The sequence below is a fragment of the Scyliorhinus canicula genome, chromosome 13, assembly GCF_902713615.1.
Source record: "Scyliorhinus canicula chromosome 13, sScyCan1.1, whole genome shotgun sequence".
NCBI classification, from domain to species: Eukaryota; Metazoa; Chordata; class Chondrichthyes; order Carcharhiniformes; family Scyliorhinidae; genus Scyliorhinus; species Scyliorhinus canicula.
Window position 1 is genome coordinate 20,876,485 of NC_052158.1, and position 19,826 is coordinate 20,896,310.

The 19,826-nt window shown below is 46.9% G+C and overlaps 1 protein-coding gene across 1 annotated transcript; it reads left to right on the plus strand.

The window, feature by feature from the left end:
- Positions 1–4,267: 4,267 nt before the first annotated feature.
- LOC119976290 (calcium homeostasis modulator protein 5-like) lies at positions 4,268–19,521 on the plus strand. Its single transcript, XM_038816710.1, has 3 exons — positions 4,268–5,149; positions 14,813–15,010; positions 18,751–19,521. The coding sequence occupies exons 1-3, from the start codon at positions 4,580–4,582 to the stop codon at positions 18,901–18,903; spliced, it is 921 nt and encodes a 306-aa protein (XP_038672638.1). The 5' UTR covers positions 4,268–4,579; the 3' UTR covers positions 18,904–19,521.
- Positions 19,522–19,826: the final 305 nt, after the last annotated feature.

The following is a 19,826-nucleotide window of genomic DNA, read 5'->3' on the forward strand; positions in this document are numbered from 1 at the left end:
GTGGGAGATATTGGAGGGATGTCCGAGGTAGGTTCTTTACTCAGAGAGTGGCTAGGGTGTGGAATGGACTGCCTGCTGTGATAGTGGAGTCGGACACTTTAGGAACTTTCAAGTGGTTATCAGATAGGCACATGGAGCACACCAGAATGACAGGGAGTGGGATAGCTTGATCTTGGTTATCGGTTATCGAGGGCCAAAGGGCCTGTTCTGTGCTGTACTGTTCTATGTTCTATTCTACACCCACCCAAGGGGGCCTCTGGTATTGTGATTCATTGCTGTGCCATTTATTGTTTGGTGAGCAAGGAAGGAATGAACACAGGAAGCTAAAGTTGGCACTGAAACTGAGAATGCTGTTGACCTGGAGCTTAGCTTCAAGGTGGATCAGGATTTGGAGAACTCTTCCTGAATTTGATGGCAGGAACACAGTGGGGATTTGATGTACCATCAATTGGACGCGAGACACGATGAAGATCCAAACTCTGTGGCTTTAATCAGCTAGTTGTTAGCCTGGTGGTCGACTACAGAGAAAGGCCGAACGCCGGGAAACCTGGGTACTTATACCCCGCCTCACAGGCGGGGTCTACTTGCCTCTCGACCAATTGGTGAGCAGCCACATGACTAGTCCCAGCCAATCAGACGAGAGGCCCATGACCAGCCAGAGCCAATGGGAAACTAATGCTCTGCACCAATGGCAGTGCTCCCACCGTACTCCCAGCATTCTCCACTCTCAGCTCAAGCAGGAAAGTACCAAGATTATGCAGACTCAAGCTGATTCTGCATCAGGATGTCAATGGACAGGCCCTGACCTTTTTGGTAGAAAGTGCTGTGTGGCAACTCAAAGTCCCCAATAACATGTAGTGTACTGGGAATACTGAGCTGTCCGTCTCTGGCTTTTCTATGCTTTGAGGTCCCCCTGACCTCCAGGATATCCTCCCCTCACCACCCAGCTCCCCACCCCTCACAGTCCCCATTCCCTAATCCATCCTCTTCTCAGTGATTAAAATTTCCCAGATTCCCTGATTTCACCCATGGGATGTGCAATAAGGCAGCAGAGGCAGAAGTCCCTTCACCAGAATCCCTTTTATTAACAAAACCAACAGCAGTACGGCCATGTGCACTCGGCTTGCTGTCTACACCGGGAGTGCAGAGGATCTGACACTCCCTGTTATGTACAAAGAAGAGGTTCTCTAATTGGCCCACTAATCAGGGAACTCATATTGCAATCGGTCAATCACAAACGCCTGGTCTAAAGTCATTACAGGGTGCAATCTTCCGGCCAAGCTGCGCCAGGAAAGCAGCTCGCCGCGGCGCAGCGTGGCCGGTGAAAGCTGGGAGACGCCGCTTCCAGGATCTACCCGGCTCACAATGCCTGAGAGTCAACGCAATTTTGTGAGACGTTGCAAGGCGAATCCCGGCTACAATGAGCGGGATCACCTTTTGTCAAATCTGCATATTAGAGCGAGGCAGTAAGCCTCACCCTGATGTGCAGATCCCTGAGGTACCTGAGGCTTTAGGATTCAAACCCTTTGCCTCAGAGACCTCAAAGATTCTTCAAAGAAGGACAGTCAATCACGTAATGTCCTCGAGGCCCTCAGGGAAAAGGAGACTTTGGAGGACGTTCGATGGTTCCCTGAGCAGACTGTCAGAGTCATCTGGCAGAACGCCTCATCACCAGAACTTACAAACAAGCACCAAGACCTAGCTTGGCTGGTGGTGAGAAGGGCCCTCCCTGAAGGCTCAGCACCGTTGCACGCTGCCCTCGGAGTGGCTGTGGGGGAAATGAGACGGTCACACACCTCCTTGTGGAATGTGCCTTTGCAAAGAAGGTCTGGAGAGAGATGCAGTGGGATTTGTCAAGGTTCATCCTGAGCAGCTCTGTGACACAGGACTCTGTGCTCTATGGACTGTTTCCAGGGACACACACCGAGACAAACATCAACTGCTGCTGGAAGGTCATCAACTCGGTGAAAGACGCTCTTTGGTCTGCCCGAAACATGCTGATCTTCCAGAGCAAAGAATTGCACTCAAGCTTGGGGCAGCTGCTGCCAAGGCGCAATGGGGAAAGACCACTGTGTAAGGTCTGACCAGCAAATGTACACCGAGGGGTGGGTAACAGTGTAAAGCCCCTCGGTCTGGGTCTTCAATACTCCAATGTATAAAAGAAACATGACAATGTAAATATTTAAGAAAGAACTGTAACATAAAGAAGGATATGTGTGTAATATCATCCCAATTGAATGGAAGAAAGACAAGTGAATATGTAACTTTGATGGGAAGGTACAGTTAAGACAATTTAAAATGCTCTGTAATGTTTATTAGAGATTTTATGAATAAAGTATATTTTTTGAAAAAAAAGATAGTCAGTCAGTTGAGGTCCTTCTTGCTAATTTTCTACCCAGCATCCTAAATTCTGATTGGACCCCATCCACACTCCTTCCTACTTAAGTCACTGGCACCAATATTGACCAGGACCTCTGGCTGTTCATCCTCCCCTCAAAGAATGTCCTGTGGCCACTCAGTGACATCCTTGGCCCTGGCACCAGGGAGGCAACAGACCATCCAGGAGGCACATCGATAGCCCCAGAACTGTTTGTGTTCCCTAAACTATTGAATCAGCTATCACTATTGCTCTTCCTTTTTTCCTCCTCCTCTTTACACTGCCAAGTCGCTTGTGGTGCCACAACCGTGGCTCTGACTGCACTCCTCTGAGGTCCCATCAGTCTCACCAGCTTCCAAAACGGAAAACTGATTTGTGGACTAGACCCCAGGGACTCCTGCACTACTTGCCTAGTTTTTGAGAACTGTCCGGTGGTCACTCATTCCCTCTTTGCATCCAGGCCCTTAAGCTGCGGTGTGACCACCTCTCTGAATGCGCTATCTACGCCGCTCTCAGCCTGGTAGAGAGCATTACAGTGACTCCAGCACTCACTTGAGATCTGAAACCCAAAAGTGAAGTTTCTGCAGCTGGCAGCACTCCCTGTTCAAATGGTCATCTCGAACACCAACAGCATCCACAACTCTGCACATATTGCAGGACACGCACTCCATTCAAGTGAACTTCCCTGAAACGTCCTAACTTTACTTCTCCTACGTTCACTTTATTCTACTTTGGATTACTTGTTACATTTTATTACTTTGGTTCTAACTTTCACTTATTCCTGTCGCTTCCCAGTCAAATCCAAGTAAAGCTACTTATTATAAAATATTGCACTTTGCTAATGTACAGCAATTTAAAGGTGGTCCCTAACAAGATTTTGTGACCAAACAATGAACTGTTTTCCTGTGATGTCACTGTTTTTTCTCACACTCAGTGCCTCCGGGTTCCAGGTAAGTCAGAAATACAAAGACTTTCTGAAATTGGGCAGTTGATTTCATTTTTTGAACTCATTTCTGGGATGTGGTTCGGCCATCATTTATTTGTGTATCAGATGGATTTTTACAACAATCAACATTGGTTTGATGGTCATCGCCACAATTTTAACTCTAGATTTTTTTTCGGCCCTAATTCCACCAACTGCAAAGAGTGTTTTAGAGGCACGATGTACCTTGTATATCAGTGATTCTTTATTAATTTCTAGTCACTATAAATAAGCCACTTTTCTGGTATTAGCGCTGAAACATATGCTTCTAAATCAGAAGCTCGTGGGCTTAAATCCTCCTTCGGGTTGATGACTCAATGTGGCATTGGCAGAGTGCTGCATTGTCAGAGCTACTTGTGTCCTGGCTGGGATGTTGGACTGGGGCCCTGTCTGGATGTTGAAGTGGGCTGATAAAATCCAAGGAGAATTTCCTGTGGTTTCCTGTTCGGTATTCATCCATTTACAAGCACAATCAAAGTAGATTATCAGATCATTTATCCAATTGCTTTCTGTGGGACTTTGGGCAGAATGTTAATTGTCTTCTGCTGTAAACATGAGTGTTGGCCGTTTAAAATAATTCATTGCCTTTGAGTCTCAGCAACTAAACTGTGAACAATGGTCATATCACGCTGGTAAAGCTCGCGCTGGCTGTAGAAAGCTGTTGCCAGTCTTGTCTCAGACTTTATGATGTGTTTTCAGACCTAGAGATATGGGAAACTGTGAATTCTCCAGTGCCCAAACTGCCAATGTCCTGCCCAATGTCTTTCTCGCCCAAAATGTTATTCATCTCATTGCTGTTGATAGAAACAGAATTGGCTGTTCCTCAAATGTGACTCATTTTGGGCCCTTTTGGGAAATTTAGAAAGGAACTAACTGAATGTAACTTCTTTCTTTCAATCCATAGATGACGGAGATGTTGCAAACTGCTAGACCAGAGTCTATCTGACTGACTGAATATCATTCTTTGAATAATAAAGGAATAACATGAATTTATTGAGAAATCTGTGATACTTGCCCGTTCTGTTCTTGTAGTTCTATGAATTTACATCAAAATTAGGGGAGACAAGAGTGAACGAAAGATGTTTCAACATGTGTGGTCAACTTCAAGAACTCTTGGGCGGAGCTTCACAGATCTTATTATAAACTCCTCAGTGATTCACTGCATACCTCAGCTGTTCTGAGTGCTGGAGTTACTGCTGGATATTACCGGCAGAGCAGGAATGGATCTTGGCATCATCAGTCAACTAAAAGAATTCCTTCAAAACAATAACTCAGTCGTAGTCATTCAGAATACTGTACTGTTTCTAATCCTTTATGGATTGGAAGAGCTCCTTGAAAAACATATTCCGTGTCCGTGTTCCACGGAAGCAAATTTTATCTATGCCTGGATGTTTTTTCTGTTCCCTTCACTAATATTGCTAATGATGAGCCTACTGCTGCACTTTGAATTACACCAATGTTATTGGTGTTGTAGGTGTGGAAGCACAGCAAAGAAAAGGACACCAGGGCAGGGGCCAGCAGAGATGGACATGGAGGATCCAGAAAAGACTCCAGAAAAGGAGCCAGAAAAGGGTCACCAATGTGATATTACCCCTGTCATTTCGTTCTTTAGAATATTGATGGCACCAGTACTGTGGCTCTCCATCTTGTTTTTGGACGGTGATTATTATACCTGTGCTGAGATCATGAAAGATGAAAAAGTGAAGAATACAACATGCGCCGAATTCAACTGCAAAGGCGATCCCCATCATTTCATATCTGGACAGCAACGTCACTGCGATAAATCACGGGTGAGCAATTCCTTTAAATGTTTGTTCTAACCAGTAATTGTAATGGAAAATATAGAACAGCTACTTCCATTTCCACAGCACCTTTCAAGCATTTCAGACTGTTTCACAATTAGAGATCAGATCAGAGTGGGGTATGAGGCTAACCTACAGATTATGTCAATCATCAGGAGATTGGGAGACCTGGAGTAACTCTAGTGTAGGAGAGACATGCAGTAACCTCGAGGAGTTCAGTGTGGAGATAGATGACTAAAGATTCTGGGGTGGGACTCTGGGCAGCACGGTAGCATAGTGATTAGCACAATTGCTTCACAGCTCCGGGGTCCCAGGCTCGATTCCTGGCTTGGGTTGCTGTCTGTGCGGAGTCTGCGTGGGTTTCCTTCGGGTGCTCCGGTTTCCTCCCACAGGTCCCGAAAGACGTGCTTGTTAGGTAATTTGGACATTCTGAATTCTCCCTCTGCGAACCCGAACAGGCGCCGGAATGTGGCGACTAGGGGCTTTTCACAGTAACTTCATTGCAGTGTTTACCCGTGACAATAAAGATTATTTTTTTCTAAATGGAATAACATTAGCTGTACCACCTCTTCCCTAGATTATTTTAAACTATATGGATGCAACCAATGCAGCCTGGGGTTTTATCCTCTTTGAGTTTTTTCAGTTTGTTTTCAATAGAATCCCTTTCTTTATTCGTCAATGCACTTACCTCTTTACTCATCATCCAATGTCACAGCTGCCTTTCCAATCGTCCTGGTAGAAACTGAGCCAAAGTTAGTATTTAATATATCTGTCACCTCTCTATCATTACCTGTGGCATTATGCTATCTGTCCCTTGATTTCACTGTTGTACTTTGTAGAACGTAGAACATACAGTGCAGAAGGAGGCTATTCAGTCCATCGAGTCTGCATCAACCCACTTAAGCCCTCACTTCCACCCTATCCCCGTAACCCAATAACCCCTCCTAATCTTTTTTGGTCACTAAGGGCAATTTATCATGGCCAATCCACCTACCCCTGCACGTCTTTGGACTGTGGGAGGAAACCGGAGCACCTGGAGGAAGCCCACGCAGACACAGGGAGAACATACTGACTCCGCACAGACAGTGACCCAAGCCGGGAATTGAACCTGGGACCCTGACACTGTGAAGCCACTGTGCTATCCACTTGTGCTACCGTGCTGCCCCAATAATTGCTTAATAATTTATTTTTATAGCTTTACTTGACACTCCTGATTATTTTTCGACTTCTCACCTAATCTCTTCAGACAGATCTCCTTTGCTATCTATTGCCTCTTTCCTACCCCTCAATTGTTCCCTTATGTCTCTGTCTGTCCAAGGAATCCCCCTCCTGGTTAGTCAGTGGAATATATATTAGCTGCGCTCTGTTGAACATGCCTTTAAATGTTTCCTATTGTTGTTAGAAATCGTTCCTTGCCAATAGTTGCAAATGTTATTTTCTGAAGTTCTATTCTCAGTCCCACAAGATCAGTCTTTCTCTAACCTATAAGCTTGTTTTTTTTAAATCAGATTTACATTCTTCTCTGTAATCAACTTAAAACATTGCATTTTCTGGGTTGCAATTGCGCAGTTGTTTTTCCACTTTTACTTCCTGAATCTGCTCTGGGTTAGTTCCTATTAACTGGATTTGATAGCAAATCTTTCCTTGTTAGTCTTTTTACATGTTGGTTAGAAAGGAGTTTTGTACATGTTGTAGAACCCTATCCCCTTTACATACCTCTTCCAGCCCCAATGGCAGAGTAGTTCCTGCAGGATTTACCACTCTTTCATACTAAAGTCCGTAATTTGTCTGCATATTTAACATTCACGCCACGTAAGTGCCAGGCAATGACCATCTCCAGCAAGAGAGAATTTAACCATCTCCCCTTGACATTCCACGCCATTCTCATCGCTGAATCCCCCACTGTCAACACATTGGGAAACACTATTGACCAGAAACTGAACTGGACAAGCCATTTAAAAGTTCTGTGGCTGCAAGAGCAGGCCAGAGGCTGGGACTCTTGTGACGAATAACTCACCCCCTGACTCTCCCCAACGCTTATCCACCATCTACAAGGTGCAACTTAGGAGTGTGATGACATATTCTCCACTTGCCTGGATGAGTGCAGCTCCAACAATCCTCAAAAAGCTCGACACCATGCAGGACAAAACTTAATTTGCACCCCATCCACAAACGCTAATTCCACATTCGATGCATCCATACCAGGTATGGCTGCAGTGCTGTTGAGGGAGGGTTAGTTAACTTTGTTCAGTCTCTTGCAGTTCTGTATAATGGTGGGTGAACATGAGGTCCAGACTGGTTGGGTCCCTCTTCCGGTATGGTGTGTTTTGGGACACTACTGCCCTCTGGTGGCTGCCAAACTCCTGCAGCTCTGCCCTGCACCTCACCAACCTGGCGAGGCGTATTCGTCACCATCTGCAAGAATATTTAGGACCTACCATCGGACGGGGTATTGAGTACAAGAGTCGGCAGGTCATGTTACAGTTGTATAAGACTTTGGTTAGGCCACATTTGGAATACTGCGTGCAGTTTTGGTCGCCAGAAGGATGTGGATGCTTTGGAGAGGGTGCAGAGGAGGTTCACCAGGATGTTGCCTGGTATGGAGGGGGCTAGCTATGAAGAAAGGTTGAGTAGATTAGGATTGTTTTCATTGGAAAGACGGAGGTTGAGGGGGGACCTGATTGAGGTCTACAAAATTATGAGAGGTATGGACAGGGTGGATAGCAACAAGCTTTTTCCAAGAGTGGGGGTGTCAGTTACAAGGGGTCACAATTTCAAAGTGAGAGGGGGAAAGTTTAAGGGAGAGGTGCGTAGAAAGTTTTTTACGCAGAGGGTGGTGGGTGCCTGGAATGCTTTACCAGCAGAGGTGGTAGATGCCGGCACGATAGCATCATTTAAGAGGCATCTGGATGGGTATATGAACGGGCGGGAACAGAGGGAAGTAGACCTTGGAAAATAGGAGACAGGTTTAGATAAAGGATCTGGATCGGTGCAGGCTGGGAGGTTCGAAGGGCCTGTTCCTGTGTTGTAATTTTCTTTGTTCTTTGTTCCCTTTTCCCCCTCTAAGGTTGGAAAGATGACGAGGGCTAGCCAGGTATCCTGCTCATCCTGCAGGAGTACAGGCTTCTTTTTAAACTGCTTTTCCCATTTCAGGACCCTGCACTGCCCTGTATCTTTGGAGATATCCTCGCTCACAGGGGTTGGACTAGCTGGTCCCTATTTAATTCTGGGGTACTTGGGAATCTACTTTAGATTCTGGGGGCCCCCTCAGAATCGCATTCAATTTCACTGGCCTGATCTTAGCATTTTTAAATCTAGCTGGCTTTCCCAGAGGCACATTTCCCCTGATGGGTTATTTTGCCTGCTGTCGGACTGCTAGAGTTTTGCTGAAATCGGTTGGGTTGTTCAGCCTCTCTGGACTGTTCTAGCTTCTCGGGCCACACTATTTTAGATAGCATTTCCCTGTAATGTAGCTTAATCCCCTTGGAATTCCCCCTCTGCTTCTTGAACTTTTGATTTAATCTGCAACATCATTTTCTGATGAGCCTGTTCCCTCTCGATTTTCTCTCTCTTTCCTGGAACTCCTTCTCTAGCCTCCTCCTCCTTTCCAATGCAACCAGTTGTTTTGTGGCTTGGGTAACTATCTTGAATACAGGTCTCCAATCATTGTTTGGTTCTAATTATTCTTCTCTGTCCTGGATAGGGACTGATATATAAGTTCTGTAAAAGTTGGGGCTAAAGGTTGATAAGTCCCCTGGACCTGATGGGTTGCACCTTAGGCTATTAAAGGAAGTAGCTGCAGAAATGGTGGATCCACTGATGGTGTACTTCCTAGAATCCTTAAATTCTGGAAAAGTCCCAAAGGAAAAGAAAACTGCCAATTTATTCAAAAATGGAGGGAGACAAAAAAACAAGTAACTATAGGCCAGTTAGTCTGACATCTTCACTGGGAAAATTACTATAAAGGATGTAAGAGCAGAGCATTTAGAAACACATAATATAACCAAGTAGAGTCAGCATGGCTTCATGAAGGGGAAACCATGCCTGACAAATTCTTTGAGGTGGTAATGAGCAGGGTAGATGAAGGGGAACCAGTAGATGTAATATTCTTGGATTTCCAGAAAACGTTCGCTAACATGCCGCACAAAAGGTTACTGAATAATGTAAGAGCCCATGGCATTGTGGGTAGCATATTAGATTGGATAAAGGATCAGCTGGCTGATAGAAGACAGGAATAAGAGAGGGATTTTCAGGATGGCAAACTGTAACTAGCAGAGTGCCTCAGGGCCTCAATTATTTACAATGGGCGGTATTCTCCAGCCATTTGCTGGTGGCAGGATTCTCTGGTCCTGCCGACAGCACGCCACAGCCCCCGGGTATCCTGGTAGCATGGGTGGTTTCAATGGTAAATCCCATTGACAAGCAGCGGGAACAGAGAATCCCGCTGCCAAATGGTACGCCAAATTCTCCTACTCACCAGCACCACTAATGGGGTGGACTCGCAACAGAGAATCCTGGCCCTATATTAATGACTCGGACCAGGGAAGTGAATGTACTATTACCAAGCTTGCAGATGTCACTGATGGAACCATCAATTCACCAGACACGTGCTTCTAGATATGAACAGTGGTTTTAATCTACTTACTACAGAGCCAGCCTGTTACCCGTTGACGAACTCTCGATGAACTGCAGGTTGACTCTGGACAAAGGTATTTATACAGCAGCACCGGGGGGAGGAGTCGTGGGCGGAGCCAAGGGTGGAGCCCTGTACAAACTCTTGAGCATTCCCAGAGCTACTCCGCCTAGTGGACGGATAACGCTACTGCACTTACAAGGTATTGGTAAATACAGTGTGAATTACCAAGTTACATTCACCACAGTCACAAAAATAGGTCGGAAGGCAAGTGGTGAGGATGACACCAGGGAGATATAGACAGATTAAGCAAGTGGGCAAAAACTTGGCAGCTGAAATATAATGTTGAAAAATGTAAGCTTATGCACTTTAGTATGAAGATTAAAGGAGCTGAATGTGATTTAAATGGAGAAAGACTGCAGAAACCTATAGAACATAGAGATTTGGGGCCCCCCATGCATAAATCACAAAAGGTTAGCATGCAAGTTCGGCAGGTAATAGGGAAGGCAAATGGAATGTTGTCCTTTATTTCAAAGGGAGTGGAATATAAAAATAGGAAACTCTTGATAAACATATTCATGGCACTAGTTAAACCACACCTGAAATACTGTGAAAAGTTTGGTCCCTTTGTCAAAGGAAAGATATTCTGGCTTTGGAGGCAGTCCAGAAAAGGTTCACTAGCTTGATCCTGGGTTTGGAGGGATTTACCTATGAGAGATTGAATAGGTTGAACCTGTACTCTTTGGAGTTTAGACGAATGAGAGGCGGCCTTATTGAGACATGTAGAATTCCTCAGGGGGCTTGACAGGGGAGATGCTGAGAGGTTATTTCCCTTGTGCGACAGTCTGGGACCACAGGACATAATCTCAGAGTAAGGGGGCCGCCCATTTCAGACAGAGATGAGGAGGAATTTCTTCTCCCAGAGGGCAGTAAATCTGTGAAATTCTTCATCACAGAGAGCTGCGGAGGCTGGATCATTAATTATGTTCAAGGCTGAGGTAGACAGATTTGTCGGGTGTCAAGGGCTATGGGGATAGTTTCATAGAATTTACAGTGCAGAAGGAGGCCATTTGGCCCATCGAGTCTGCACCGGCTCTTGGAAAGAGCACCCTACCCAAGGTCAACACCTCCACCCTATCACAATAACCCAGTAACCCCACCCAACATTAAGGGCAGTTTTGGACACTAAGGGCAATTTATCATGGCCAATCCACCTAACCTGCACATCTTTGGTACTGTGGGAGGAAACCGGAGCACCCGGAGGAAACCCACACACACACGGGGAGGATGTGCAGACTTCGCACAGACAGTGACCCAAGCCGGAATCGAACCTGGGACCCTGGAGCTGTGAAGCGATTGTGCTATCCACAATGCTACCCTTACAAATGAAAACGCAATTCTGAAATTGCGGGATAAGGCGGGAAAGTTAGAACATAGAACATAGAACAGTACAGGCCCTTCGGCCCTCGATGTTGTGCTGAGCAATGATCACCCCACTTAAACCCATGTATCCACCCTATACCGGTAACCAAACAACCCCACCCATTAACCTTACACTACGGGCAATTTAGCATGGCCAATCCACCTAACCCGCACATCTTTGGACTGTGGGAGGAAACCGGAGCACCCGGAGGAAACCCACGCACACACGGGGAGGACGTGCAGACTCCACACAGACAGTGACCCAGCCAGGAATCGAACCTGGGACCCTGGAGCTGTGAAGCATTGATGCTAACCACCATGCTACCGTGAGGCCCCTACCTTGTTGAGGATTATCACATCAGATCAGTCATGATCTCATGGAATGGTGGAGCAGAGTCAATGGTTATGGCTTCATGGTTTCTATGGCACCTCAGGCTTTTGGGCCTCAGGAAGTTGTACCCAATTTAGGGAGTGTAATATTTCACTAGTTCGTACCCTCTTTTCCATACCCATATTTGTAGTATAATTTACTATGTTTCTCTCTCATGACATTGGAAACATTTGCTGTGGTAAGATACTTGTCTTCAAATTAGTTCCAGTCACTGAATTCCCCTCCTTTAGCTTTCAATTAACTCTCCCTATGTTCAATTCAGGCTCGTTTTAAAATCTTGGACTTTGGCCATTCAAATTCGGGTTTCCTGGACTTCAGCTCCTAATATCAGTTACGGCCTGGGAGGGAAATTAATTTAAACAGCCCTGAATTCTTCATTCACTACCTGTCCGTAAACAGGGCAGTGATTTTGCTTTCTGATTTTCCCCTTTATAAATGGTGGTGTACTTTCCCCAACGCTTCAATTTGGTGTGATCCAATCCTCTATTAATAATCCCACAGCAAACTAGTGATAATGTAAAGTAAGAGTGTTTTGTTTTACACACGTGCAGGAAGGAATTTTCATAATTTCCGGCCCGTTTTGCACTCACACAATAAATAAAAGAAGGAAAACGGGTACAGGGCAAGAACATGATAAAAATAAGAGTTATGGTTTCATACAGCACGGCAGCACGGTAGCATGGTGGTTAGCATAAATGCTTCACAGTTCCAGGGTCCCAGGTTCGATTCCCGGCTGGGTCACTGTCTGTGCGGAGTCTGCACGTCCTCCCCGTGTGTGCGTGGGTTTCCTCCGGGTGCTCCGGTTTCCTCCCACAGTCCAAAGATGTGTGGGTTAGGTGGATTGGCCATGCTAAATTGTCCGTAGTGTCCTTAAAAGTAAGGTTAAGGGGGGGGGGGGGGTGTTGGGTTACGGGTATAGGGTGGATACGTGGGTTTGAGTAGGGTGATCATTGCTCGGCACAACATTGAGGGCGGAAGGGCCTGTTCTGTGCTGTACTGTTCTATGCTCTATGTGTCCGGAGTCCAGAATCAAAAGTCCAATGGTGTATTCCTTCAAAGGTAAGCTGGGATGTACTGCTGCAGGGTGATCTGTCTTCCCAGAAGCGGCGACTTCCATGATGGGAGAAGGCACATAGAGATGAATTAGGCTTGAAGGCACAGATACAGAAGTTCCATTGTTCCATTAGTTTACAGCGTAGACAAAGGTCTAGCAATTTACCTGGACAGAACCTGTTCTGCTGCTGCCTGTTGGATGCTGAATTGGTAAACAGAGGTCAAACAGAGACTGAAGGTAAAATTCATTAGTCTCTGAAGGAAATCAGACAGCTGAAGTCTGAGACCTGTGAGAGAATGATTTCAGGTTCAGCTATTCAGACAATGAGGCCCCCATTTGAAACCTTTTGTTCTTTTTGGAGCACATAGCGGTGAAGCCATTAGTACAACATTGAAGATTGGGAGTCACAAATAGCTCTACACTTGTTTCTACCTGGCTGATACAAACTTATCATCTATTATCCTTTGTATAAGCTGATTGCAATGATTATACGATACAAGCCATATTGTATTCCAAGGTGCTCGATGTGTTAACATTTATTCACTTGTAATCTGCTCAGAAACTTCCACAAAGTGGCAGGTGATTGGCTGCAGCATTTTTAAGAGCCCAGAAATGGACTATTTTTAAAAACAGAAAAAAATAATTTTATTAAGTAACCAAGTCGATGTAGTTATCTGTATTTTTCCCCTTCCTGTCTTCTGTCCGAGACAATGGGCTGGAATCTCCGGTCGCCGACGCCCAAATCGCGTTCGGGCGAATGGCCGGAGAATCCACGTTTCTGACCAGACCGGGAGCGGCACCGCTATCGCCATGTTCCGCCCCCCCCTCCAAAGCGGCATACTCAGAGAGTACACCGCGCGCTGTACAAACAGCCTAAGGACATTGCCTGAGGCCCGCTCCCCCCCCCCCCCCCCCCCTCCCGCCCTCCCACCACCAATGCTCCGCTCCCGACCGGCCAATTCCCCGACGGCGTGAGTCTCTCATGGTCTCATCCGTCGGGAACACAGCATGGCCGCTGCGGACTCAGTCCAGCGCTGCCACAGTCGTGGAAGGGCCGATCCATGAGCGACGGGGCGGGGGGGGGGGCATTATTCGGGACTGGCGGCACTGTGGGGGGGCGGGGGCAAGGTGGTCCGGGGCGCACAAGCTGGCCAAAGGGGGAGCACTTTTGCGGGCCGGGTCCACGGGCTGCAACTGCCATGTTGCACGGGGCGGCCACTGCAGGTCGCTGCAGGCCGCTGCAGGCCGCCACCGTGTGCATGCGTGGCCACGGAACCGACAATTCTCCGTGCGTACCGGCAGCTAGAGCCGGGTGCCATCCTGCTAGCCCCCAGTTTCCCTGGTGTAAAACGCCACGGTTCCCACATCGGTTTGAGGGACATAGCCCCAGAATCGGAGAATCCAACCCAATGTTTTTACTACCATGGTTATCCTGAATAAGTACAGATACCCCACCTCCTGTTTCCCTCTCTATCTTTTAAAACATGTTACACCCTGCAATGTTTAATGCATAGTCCCGATTTCTTTCGAATCATACTTCAGAATGGGATTTGTCTGGCCAACTTTGTGTCTAAAGCTGAGGAGGGTGAGGAGCAAAAACAAATCATATTCACAGTAAATTAATTCCAGTGATGTTTGACTAGGGTGGTTTCAATACTGTGAACAGATAAGGTTGCAGGCTGAAGGGATTTGCGTAGGGAATGTGAGAAGCTTGGACATGGAGTTCGAGTGGCTGGAATAGATCGAAGATGTGGCAGTATTTGAAAAGGATGGAAGAGTAGCGTTTGGAGGCATGATAGTGGTTGGAGAGGTTCGGGATGATGAAAATGAGGAATTAGCTACACTCCCATTCCTCATTCATCCCATACAAAATCTCAAACACACTGATCCACATAGAAATGCGCACGCATTCTGGCAAACACACATACTATCCCACATACACACACACACACACACACACTCTCCGCCATGCACACAATTCATTCACATACTCCCCTACTGTCCAAATCAGAATTATCTCTGATTTCTGCTCCAGATGATGTGAGCTTCATGCTAGAAGTCGCTCCTCACAGACAATTAACTCTCCAGTAAAGAACAGTTCTGTTGTTGTTGTGTAATTTAGCTTCTTTTCTCTTCACCCATATCTAACAGCTCATCGGTGGCAATTTGATTTTCACATTCTTGGCTCTCCTGCTATTGCTCTACTTTATTCGATATTGTGCGACCTGTAAAATGAAGAAAGCTTTGTGCGAGAATGAATCTAATTCAATGCATGGAAATAAGTCACACGGAAGCAAAATAGAGTTTGGGAGCCGACAAAGGAATGGTGAAGCTAAAGTGACAAAAGACGTAAGTGTAATACGAAGTCAATCGATCACCAAGTGAAGTGATCTTGACAAGCTCTCAGCTCAGAACGAATGTGACAAAATCCCCCAGCAAAAGTATTTTAAAATATTGTGCAGTTTTGCAGCCAATGGGAGTGAGTACCCAGCAATCACGTATTGCTAACCTTTTGTTTTTCCAAATATCAATTTTAATAATCAGAAAATCATCAGTTTAAGATGTGGAATGTTTCATCCGTGCTGCTGGCATGATCCAAGAGAGCTGGAGCAGGAAAATTCCAGATATTGAATTACAGCTCTCGAAGTAGGATAGCCCGTAGTCATGCCACCAACAACGGATGCAGTAACAGTGAGAGCAGTAACACTCTGTTATAGGCCAGGGTTTAGAGAACTCTAAAGTGTATCATGGAGTTCACCTGACCCACAACTTTTAATAGATTGTGGTTATGGGGAGCACACAGCTGTAGTGCAACAGAGAGTTAAAGTACTTTTAAATTAAAACAATGTTTATTCATGAAACCAGTTAACATTTTATAAACCCACAGTCAACATCTTAACAACTATCATAGAACATAGAACAGTACAGCACAGAACAGGCCCTTCGGCCCTCGATGTTGTGCCGAGCAATGATCACCCCACTCAAATCCACCCCATACCCGTAACCCAAACAACCCCCTCTTAACCTTACTTTTTAGGACACTACGGGCAATTTAGCATGGCCAATCCACCTAACCCGCACATCTTTGGACTGTGGGAGGAAACCGGAGCACCCGGAGGAAACCCACGCACACATGGGGAGGACGTGCAGACTCCGCAGACAGTGGCCCAGCCGGGAACTGAACCTGGGACGCCGATAAATCCCCCAGAGAACAATAAGTAACTCTTAATCTTTCCTTGCAACATCCGTAAGACAAAAAATAACCCTTTTTACAGAAAGACATCAGGGCCGGGATTCTCCCCTATCTGGCGGGGCGGGGGTCCCGGCGGGATGGAGTGGTGTGAACAACTCCGGCGTCGGACCGCACCAAAGGTGCGTATTTCTTTGCACCTTTAGGGGCCAAGTCCTCACCTTGAGGGGCTAGGCCCGCGCCGGAGTGGTTCCCGTCCCGCCGGCTGGCGTGGAAGGCCTTTGGCGCCATGCCAGGTGGGGCCGAAGGGATTTCACCAGCCGGCGGAAGACCGCGCATGCACCAGAGCGTCAGCGGCTGCTGATGTCATCCCTGTCCATATCCAGGGGAGGGGGTCACTTCCGTGTTTGCCATCGTGAAAGCTATGGCCAACGCGGAAGGAAAAGAGTGCCACCCACGGCACAGGCCCACCCGCCGATCGGTGGGCCCCGATCGCGGGCCAGGCCACTGTGGGGGCACCCCCCAGGGCCAGATCGCCCCGCGCCCTCCCCAGGACCCCGGAGCCCGCCCGTGCCGCCAGTCCCGCCGCTAAGGGAAGTGTTTTGATTCCCGCCGGCAGGACCGGCATGACCGCAGCAGGACTTCGGCCCATTGTGGGTCGGAGAAATGCCGGGTGGGGGGAGGGGGGGGGGGGCCTGTCAACAGGAAAATGTGCAGACTCCACACAGCCAGTGACCCAAGCCACGGGAATTGAACGTGGGACTCTGGAGCTGTGAGGCAAGAGTGCTAACCACTGTGGTACTGTGGCACAGTGGTTAGCACTGCTGCCTCACAATGTTGTGGATCCAGATTCAATCCCGGCTCTGGGTCACTGTCCCTACGGAGTTTCCACATCCTCCCAGTGTCTGCATTGGTCTCACCCCCACAACCCAAAGATGTGCAGGGTAGATGGAACATTTTTTTTCCAATTAAGGGGCAATTTAGTGTGGCCAATCCACCTACCCTGCACATAGAATATAGAACATAGAACAGTACAGCACAGAACAGGCCCTTCGGCCCTCGATGTTGTGCCGAGCAATGACCACCCTACTCAAATCCACATATCCACCCTATACCCGTAACACAACAACTCCCCCCCCCTTAACCTTACTATTAGGACACTACGGGCAATTTAGCATGGCCAATCCACCTAACCCGCACATCTTTGGACTGTGGGAGGAAACCGGAGCACCCGGAGGAAACCCACGCACACACGGGGAGGACGTGCAGACTCCACACAGACAGTGACCCAGCCGGGAATTGAACCTGGGACCCTGGAGCTGTGAAGCATCTTTGGGTTATCGGGCTGAAACCCACACAAACATGGGGAGAATGTGCAAACTCCACACAGACAGTGACCCAGAGCCGGGATCGAGCCTGGGACCTCAGCGCTGTGAGGCAGCTGCACTAACCACTAGGCCACTGTGCTGCCCTAGGTTCAATAAGTATACCCTCAGATCTCTGATAACCTTATCCTAAGGATATGTCTGTGTGAGCAAAGATGGAAACTGTTAAACCTTTTCTTCTGCCTTGCATCTGTTGTCCAGTTCTCATTTCTCGTGAAAGGTGCACTGAGGATGTTGACCTAGAAGAGCCACAGTTTGGTATTGTCCATCAGATTGCTGCTGTTCCACACGTACTTACAGAGCTCGGACATAACAACAGCAGCTTTTGTCTTTGTTTAGTATAAGATGCCGTCTTGGCAAATGAGTTGATGCTGGCACAAGGAATATGGTGGCTTGGACAATCATTAAGGGGCTGTTTGCTATTCAGAACCCCTGCATTGAGGGGGTTGGAGGGTATTTGTTTATCCAATTATTTTTTTTTCCAGTTAAGGGGAAATTTAGCGTGGCCTATCTACCACATCATTGGGTTGTGGGGGTGAGACTCACGCAGACACGGGGAGAATGTGCTAACACCACACGGACAGTGACCCAGCGCCAGGATCAAACCTGGGATCTCGGCGCCTTGAGGCAGCAGTGCTAACCACTGCGCCACCGTGCCGCCCATGGTTGGATGGTAATTTGATGGATTGCCCTCTCCTTAGCTCCCCTATTTAGACATTGCTTGGAAAGTTTCTCTCACTCATTCAGGCTGCAGACAGCTGTTTTGCACTGTAATAACAGAATCTTGTACTTGTGGAGCAACCTTCAAATACAGGGAGACATCTGTTAGCTCCTTAACAGTGGGATGAGTGCGGATGACTAGAAATGGTTTAAAGCTAGGGTTGAGCATATTTTTATAAAGTGGGAAGGAGGCGAAAGGAGGCTCCGCAAGTCTAAAAGGCATGGTGGGACAGTGGTTAGCACTGCTGCCTCACAGCGCCAGGGTGACTCTGTGTGGAGTTTGCACTTTCTCCCGTGCTTGCATCAATTTCTTCCAGATGCTCCGGTTTCCAACCGCAGTCCAAAGATGTGCAGGTAAGGTGGATTGGCCATGCTAAAAAAGTCCCTTAGTGTCCAAAGATGTGCAGGTTAGGTGGGGTTACGGAGATAGGGTGGGGAAATGGGCCTTGCTAGGGTGCTCATTAAAATAAGATGGAAGGCAGGATCAGGCTATTGAGTTGGATGATCAGCCATGATCATAATGAATGGAGGGCCAAATGGCATCCTCCTGCTTCTATTTTCTATGTTTCTATGTTCCATCAACACGTTACATCAATGGCACTGTGTAGGTGCGACTAATGTTGCACTGTTAATATGTAGCCACAAACGATGCTGGCTCAGGTCACAGACTGCTCAACCACCTGTGTTCCAGAACCAGCTGTGTGTTTCATATGATAGCTAGAAGTGGGATATGAATCAGTTCATGTGACAATGATAAAGCTTACACTTATAGGTGCCACTTTGTTTCCTAACAGAAATGTATTTCTGAAACCGACACATGTTTACCGGAGCATCAGAAAACCTCCCAATCTTGGCCGAGCAGCAACACGGCACCCAAAGAAGAATTGACTCTGTCCAGCCGAGAGCACAAAGAGCCAGCAGTCTCACACAAAGACAGCAGTCTGTAATTCAGCATCATTTATTTCATATGTTTATTTGTAATTAAATTCCTTTAATATAAATGTTGTATTGCATCATGATGTGGGGGTTAAGTGTACATGCTCCACTGCTGCCTTCTCTGAGATTGGGAATGCAGCTTTGCAGTTTTGTGTGTGAGAACTACAATGTACCATTAATTCATTTATTTTACGCCTGTACAGATACTGTTCTCTGAAAAGGTGCATTTGTTCCATTATAGAAAATAGACACTTAAATCAGATGCGTGCCCCCCTACATAAATTGTTATTTATGTTACATGCTTGCCTCCTTATAGAAAATATATGTTAGGCCATAGAAGTTGACGTTCTCCTTGCAGTGGGTTCCCAATATTCAAATTCTCTCTCTCTCTTTCCATATCTCTTTTTTCCTTTGCTAATTTTTCCATTTCTACACCTCAATCTTCCTCCTTTCCGTTTCCTTTTGAAAAGCCCTCTCTTTTTCCTTTTCTTCTGGCATTGCTTATCTCTCCGTTTCCTTTGCTTTTTTTTGATTTAACTTAATTATTGTCACGTATACGGAGGTACAGTGAAAAGTATGGTTCCCCGGGTCACTTTCCGTGTGTGGAGTTTGCACATTCTCCCCCTGTCTGCGTGGGTCTCACCCCCACAACCCAAAGATGCGCAGGGTATGTGGATAGGCCACCCTAAATTGCCCCTTAATTGGAAATAAATAATTGGGTACTCTAAATGTATTTTTTATTTCAATTAAGGGGCAATTTAGTGTGGCCAATCCACCTACCCTGTGCATCTTTGGGTTGTGGGGGGGTGAAACCCACGCAGACACAGAGAGAATGTGCAAATTCCTCGCAGACAGTGACCTGGGACCGGGATCAAACCCAGGTCCTCAGCGCCGTAGGCTGCAATGCTAACCACTGCACCACCGTGCTGCCCGG